The 7,202-nt window shown below is 44.6% G+C and overlaps 1 protein-coding gene across 1 annotated transcript in view; it reads right to left on the bottom strand.

Moving 5' to 3' along the window:
* Positions 1-116: 116 nt before the first annotated feature.
* Positions 117-7,202, bottom strand: part of cfi (complement factor I) — a 14,941-nt gene continuing 7,855 nt past the window's right edge. Inside the window, exons 10-15 of the mRNA XM_029754669.1 lie at positions 3,970-4,109; positions 3,781-3,884; positions 3,474-3,578; positions 2,010-2,185; positions 1,730-1,831; positions 117-622 (exon numbers count right to left, since the gene is read on the bottom strand). Coding sequence (XP_029610529.1) covers positions 405-622; positions 1,730-1,831; positions 2,010-2,185; positions 3,474-3,578; positions 3,781-3,884; positions 3,970-4,109 — 845 coding nt within the window. The 3' untranslated portion in view covers positions 117-404. The remainder of the gene's footprint in view (positions 623-1,729; positions 1,832-2,009; positions 2,186-3,473; positions 3,579-3,780; positions 3,885-3,969; positions 4,110-7,202) is intronic.

Here is a 7,202-nt window from a genome sequence, read left to right as displayed (position 1 = left end):
TGGCACAGTAAGAGTCCAAGTGCCTATATGCATGGAAAACTACACCATAAACCCTTTACCAAATATAAATCAAACATCAAATCAAGAAATAAAATCATGTAACAGGACCAAACAACTGGGCTCTCAAGTTCTTTATTGACATCATCCAGCATAAACAACGTACAACAGTGAAATAACGGTTTATTACTATTTATTATTATTAGTATGAATAGGCTATATCGCTCAAATGTAAATCTGGACCTCGAAGCCAGTTCAACTGCTTTTTTTCACCATTGTTCCCCTCAAATCAGGCACTGATTTAGACCTGGGACACCAGGTGGGTGATATTAATTATCAGGTAGAACAGAAAAGCAGCAGTAGATCGAACGGTAACATTTGAAAATACCCCCTGGTCTATATCAACATCACAGGTTGTATTTAGTGACAGTAGCCCAGCCAGTGTGAGTGCGGATCCAGTCAAAGTAGTGTGCCACTTGAGTGTACACTCCAGGGAACTTGGCCTGCCCACACTTCTCCCCCCAGGAGACTATACCCCAGAGGTAGGAAACACCTAGAGTGTCCTGACACACGAGAGGACCTCCGGAATCACCCTGACACGAGTCCACATCGCCCTCCAGATCACCTACACACACACACACACACACACACACACACACACACACACACACACACACACACACACACACACATTAGGGAAAGACATTGAGAGGGAGATAATTCAGTATAAATAGCCAGAGAGTTAATTCAGTATAAAGAGCCAGAGAGTTAATTCAGTATAAATAGCCAGAGAGTTAATTCAGTATAAAGAGCCAGAGAGTTAATTCAGTATAAATAGTTAGAGAGTTAATTCAGTATAAATAGTCAGAGAGAGGGAGTTAATTCAGTATAAATAGCCAGAGATAGAGAGTTAATTCAGTATAAATAGCCAGAGAGTTAAATCAGTATAAATAGCCAGAGAGTTAATTCAGTATAAATAGCCAGAGAGTTAATTCAGTATAAATAGTCAGAGAGTTAATTCAGTATAAATAGTCAGAGAGTTAATTCAGTATAAATAGTCAGAGAGTTAATTCAGTATAAATAGCCAGAGAGTTAATTCAGTATAAATAGTCAGAGAGTTAATTCAGTATAAATATTCAGAGAGGGAGTTAATTCAGTATAAAAGCCAGAGAGTTAATTCAGTATAAATAGTCAGAGAGGGAGTTAATTCAGTATAAATAGTCAGAGAGAGAGAGTTAATTCAGTATAATTAGTCAGAGAGAGGGAGTTAATTCAGTATAAATAGTCAGAGAGTTAATTCAGTATAAATAGTCAGAGAGTTAATTCAGTATAAATAGCCAGAGAGCTAATTCAGTATAAATAGTCAGAGAGTTAATTCAGTATAAATAGTCAGAGAGCTAATTCAGTATAAATAGTCAGAGAGTTAATTCAGTATAAATAGTCAGAGAGTTAATTCAGTATAAATAGCCAGAGATAGAGAGTTAATTCAGTATAAATAGCCAGAGGGTTAATTCAGTATAAATAGACAGAGAGTTAATTCAGTATAAATAGTCAGAGAGTTAATTCAGTATAAATAGTCAGAGAGTTAATTCAGTATAAATAGTTAGAGAGTTAATTCAGTAAATATAGTCAGAGAGTTAATTCATTATAAATAGCCAGAGAGTTAATTCAGTATAAATAGCCATTGTTAGAATCTAAAGAACCAACTGAGGTACTGAAAAACGTTTTGTACCTGCACACATCATGCCGTCGTAGTAGCGTGAACCATAGAATCGCTGACAGTTGGCGATCAGAGAGACGTTGGCCCAGAGCAACACATCCGATGACTCTCCATCTGAACACACACACACACACACACACACACACACACACACACACACACACCTCAGAATAAAGTCAGGACATAACTAGCACACACACACACACGCACACGCACACGCACACACACACACACACACACACACACACACACACACACACACACACACACACACACACACACACACTCCTACCTTTCTTCCGTCCCCAGCCTGATATGCTACAGGTATGGTTAGGGTTGAACAGTTGTACGGACCAGGGAACACACACAGCACTGACTGCTGGGTTCTCTTTGAAACACTCGTCCCTGAATGGAAGCTTCTTCATCTCTATCAGGGCTATGTCATTCTCATACGTGTTAGCATTGTACCTGGGGAGAGAGGTTAGAAGTCAGGGATTAGAGGTCAGGGATTAGGGGTCAGGGATTAGAGGTCAGGGTGGAGGGGTCAGGGTGGAGGGGTGGAGGGGTCAGGGTGGAGGGGTCAGGGATTAGGGGTTAGGGTGGAGGGGTCAGGGTGGAGGGGTCAGGGTGGAGGGGTCAGGGTGTAGGGGTCAGGGATTAGGGGTTAGGGTGGAGGGGTCAGGGTGGAGGGGTCAGGGTTGGAGGGGTGTAGGGGTCAGGGTTGGAGGGTTCAGGGATTAGAGGTCAGGGTGGAGGGGTCATGGTGGAGGGGTCAGGGTTGGAGGGTTCAGGGTTCAGGGGTCAGGGTGTAGGGGTTAGGGCCAGTTTCTCCATCTCTATCAATGCTATGTCATTCTCATTGGAGTTAGGGTCGTACCTTGTCATAGAGAGATTTACATGGTTATCAAAACGCCACGTCAGGGTTCAGCCTACATGAAACACAGCCCTTATGTTAAATGTTTCTAAAATCCCCTATGGGGGAGAAATTAATGGAGGAAAAATGATTGGAACCATTTCCCTGTTTGACCGCTAGGTTTTATGGGTATTATGACACCTCCACTGTGGCACTCCATTGACCTCCATACAAAAACTCCTCGCTTGGTGGGTGAAACAATGACAAACGGCATCTACTGGAGGAGACAGATTTTCAGCAGAGTTGGGCCTCTCTCTTCCTCTTCCTCTCTGTAGCAGGTCAAACAAACCACTAAAAATGATCGAGTCATGACTTACGGGGTGGCAGCATAGCCTAGTGGTTAGAGCGTTGGACTAGCAACCGAAAGGTTGAAGATTGAATCCCCGAGCTGACGAGGTACAAAATCTTTCGTTCTGCCCCTACGCCATCATTGAAAATAAGAATTTGTTCTTAACTGACTTGCCTAGTTAAATAATGTTTAAAAAGTATTTTTTTGCTGGTGCTGCAGACGGCTGTATCTGTCCTCTAATACAGGACTATTAAAGGCCCAGCGCTGCAGACGGCTGTATCTGTCCTCTAATACAGGACTATTAAATACCCTGCGCTGCAGACGGCTGTATCTGTCCTCTAATACAGGACTATTAAAGGCCCAGAGCTGCAGACGGCTGTATCTGTCCTCTAATACAGGACTATTAAAGGCCCCAGGCTCATTAATCTTTAATGAGCCTGGGGGCGACCAGTGATGCTGTTTCACCTTATGAAAATCTCATCTTTAAGGGCATTAGCAGTTGAACAAAAAAAACACTGATCATCTATAAAATATATATTGAATAAATCAATTACTTGTGGTGTATGATGACGTTCTTGACAGGAACGATGTCTGTTGTTCCCTGAACTTTTCTCTTCTTCCAGAGACTGAACTTGATCCTGTACACCTCTGGTTTGGGCCTTGAGAGAGAGGGAGAGGGAGAGGGAGAGGGAGAGGGAGAGGGAGAGGGAGAGGGAGAGGGAGAGGGAGAGGGAGGGAGAGGGAGAGAGAGAGAGAGAGAGAGAGAGAGAGAAGAGAGAGAGAGAGAAAGAGAGAGATCAATCCTGCCCCAAAATGCATATACATACATGACCCCCCTAATACTATCAGTACAGTACCTACCTGACACAGTGAGCGGCGGTTAGAACCCAGCATCCCCCGATGTATGCCCCACCACAGTCGATTTTACCCCCCTCCTGTATCGCCACCTGCCATTGTATCTGAGTCTACGGGTCAGAGGTTATATATGTCAGAGGTTAAAGGTCAGGGGGTTAAAACATCCGGAGAGTGAACTTGTGTTTGAAGACTCACCGGTTGGGCCGGCACTCCTCCAACCACTCGTTTCTGCCTTCCTCCTCTCCTTTCTCCTCTGTCCGATTCTTCTAAGACCGTAGTGTTGGGGATTCCACAGTGTATCTTCCCTTCTAGAAGATGCCTGGCTGCTTTGATCTCTACAACACAACACCACCAAATACTACATGAATAGTAGAATATTACTGAAACTCCCTGGTTACTTTCAGCTTTAATGTGTTGCATGTGGGACATATTTTGAAGACTGTCCGACGCGTGAGAGAGTGAAGGGAGGGGGAACCGTGAACTCTGAGCTAGCAACACTGCTAAATCGGCTAAATAGATTTTTTTTTAAGGTCAATTTGAAGTGATCAACGGACCATCGTGAGGGCAGCGAGGGATTTGGTTGTATGCACTTTCTCGGACTGAGAGAATCAATTACCATCAACACGCTGCATCTTTCTGCCTCTCCACTGCTAAAAATATTCCAAAACATGCATTGCATTTGCAATAAGGCACTAAAGTAAAACTGTAAAAAAAAATGTGGCAAAGAAATTAACTCTTTGTCCTGAATATAAAGTGTTTTGTTTGGGGTAAATCCAACACAACACATCACTGAGTACCACTCTTCATATTTTCAAGCATGGTGATGGCTGCATCATGTTATGGGTATGCTTGTCATCGGCAAGGACTAGGGAGTTTTTCAGGATAAAAAGAAACGTAACAGAGCTAAGCGCAGGCAAATCCTAGAGGAAAACCTGGTTCAGTCTGCTGCTTTCCAACAGACACTGGGAGTCAAATTCACCTTTCAGCAGGACAGTAACCTGAAACACAAGGCCAAATATACACTGGACCTGATTACCAAGAGGACTGTGAATGTTCCTGAGTGGCATAGTTACAGTTTTTACTTAAATCGTCTTGAGAATCTATGGCAAGACTTGAAAATGGCTATCTAGCAATGATCAACAACCAACTTGACAGAGTTTGAAATTTAAAAAAAAGTAATAATGTACAAAATCAACTAAAAAATATTCTGTCATATGTGCCGAAAACAACAAAATGCAGTTCAAGAGTTAAGAAAATATTTTCTAAATAAACTAAAGCATAAACTAAATTAAAAGTAACACAATAAGAATAACAATAATGAGGCTATATACAGGTGGTGCCTGTACCGAGTCAATGTGCAGGGGTACAGGATGGTTGAGGTAATTCGTACATGTAGGTAGGGGTGAAGTGACTATGCATAGATAATAAACAGCGAGTAGCAGCAGTGTAACAACAAAAGAGAGGGGGGGTCAATCTCAGTAGTCCCGGTGGCCATTTGATTAATTGTTCAGCAGTCTTTTGGTTTGGAGGTAGAAGCTGTTAAGGAGCCATTTGGACCTAGACTTGGCGCTCCGGTACCGCTTGCCGTGCGGTAGCAGAGAACAGTCTATGACCTGGATGACTGGAGCCTTGGACAATTTTTTGGGCCTTCCTCTGACACTGCCTGGTATAGAGGTCCTGAATGGCAGGAAGCTTGGCCCCAGTGATGTACTGGGCTGTACGCACTACCCTCTGTATCGCCTTATGGTCGGATGCCAAGCAAGCAGTGATGCAACCGGTCAGGATGCTCTCAATGGTGCAGCTGTAGAACGTTTTGAGGATCTGGGGACTCATGCCAAATCTTTTCAGTCTCCCGAGGGGGAAAAGTCGTTGCCGTGCCGACTGTCTGTGTTTGTTTGTTCACAACTTTATTTTTAGATTTTTTAAAAACTTTTTACGGCCATTTCTTGACATCCAATTGGTAGTTACAGTCTCGTGATATCGAATTGGTAGTTACAGTCTCGTGATATCGAATTGGTAGTTACAGTCTCGTGATATCCAATTGGTAGTTACAGTCTCGTGATATCCAATTGGTAGTTACAATCTCGTGATATCCAATTATTTGTTACAATCTCGTGATATCCAATTGGTAGTTACAGTCTCGTGATATCCAATTGGTAGTTACAATCTCGTGATATCCAATTGGTAGTTACAGTCTTGTCACATAGCTGCATCTCCGGTACGGGCTACGGAGAGGCGAAGGTCGAGAGCCAATGCTTCCTCTGAAACACAACCCTGCCAAGCCACACTGCTTCTTGACACACTGCTCACTTAACCTGGAAGCCAGTCGCACCAATGTGTCGGAGGAAACACTGTACAACTAGTGATCATGTCAGAGTGCATGCGCTCGGCCCGCCACAAGGAGTTGCTAAAGGGACAAGGACATCCCGGCCACCAATCCCTCCCCGAACCTGGACGACGCTGGTCCAATTGTGCACCGCCTCATGGGTCACCCTGTCGCGGCTGGCTGCGACACAGCCCGGGATCGAATCCGGGTCTGTAGTGATGCCTCAAGCACTGCAATGCAGTGTCTTAGTTCTTCACAACTTTCTTGGTGTGTTTGGGCCATGACAGTGTTTTGGTCACCAAGGAACTTAAAACTCTCAATATGCTCCACCACAGCTCCGTCGATGAGAATGGGGCGTGTTCGGTCCTCCTTTTCCTGTAGTCCACGGTCAGCTCCTTTGTCTTGCTCACGTTGAGGGAGAGGTTGTTATCCTGGCACCACACTGCCAGGTCTCTGACCTCCTCCCTATAAGCTGTCTCATTGTTGTCGGGGATCAGGCCTACCACCGTTGGATCGTCAGCAAACTTAATGATGGTGTTGGAGTCGTGCTTGGCCACGCAGTCGTGGATGAACAGGGAATAGAGGAGGGGAGTGAGTACACACGCCTGAGGGGCCTCCATGGCAGATGTGTTGTTGCCTACCCTCACCACCTGGGGGCGGCCTGTCAGTAAGTTCAGGATCCAGTTGCAGAGGGAGGTGTTTAGTCCCAGGGTCCTTAGCTTATTGATGGCTTTGTGGGCACTATGATGTTGAACGCTGAGCTGTAGTCAATGAACAGCATTCTCACATAGGTGTTCCTTTTGTCCAGGTGGGAAAAGGCTGTGTGGAGTGCGATTGAGATTGTGTCATCTGTGGATCTGTGCTCCCTTCACAGAATAGTGCAAACTGGCTCTAACCAGAATAGAAAGAGGAGTGGGAGGCCCCGGTGCACAACTGAGCAAGAGGACAAGTACATTAGAGTGTCTAGTTCAAGAAACAGACGCCTCACAAGTCCTCAACTGGCAGCTTCATTAAATAGTACCCGCAAAACACCAGTCTCAACGTCAACCGTGAAGAGGCGACTCCGGGATGCTGGCCTTCTAGGCAGAGTTGCAAAGAAAAA

The sequence above is a fragment of the Salmo trutta genome, chromosome 5 (assembly GCF_901001165.1).
Source record: "Salmo trutta chromosome 5, fSalTru1.1, whole genome shotgun sequence".
Lineage (NCBI taxonomy): Eukaryota > Metazoa > Chordata > Actinopteri > Salmoniformes > Salmonidae > Salmo > Salmo trutta.
This window is presented reverse-complemented; position numbering and strand designations above follow the sequence as displayed.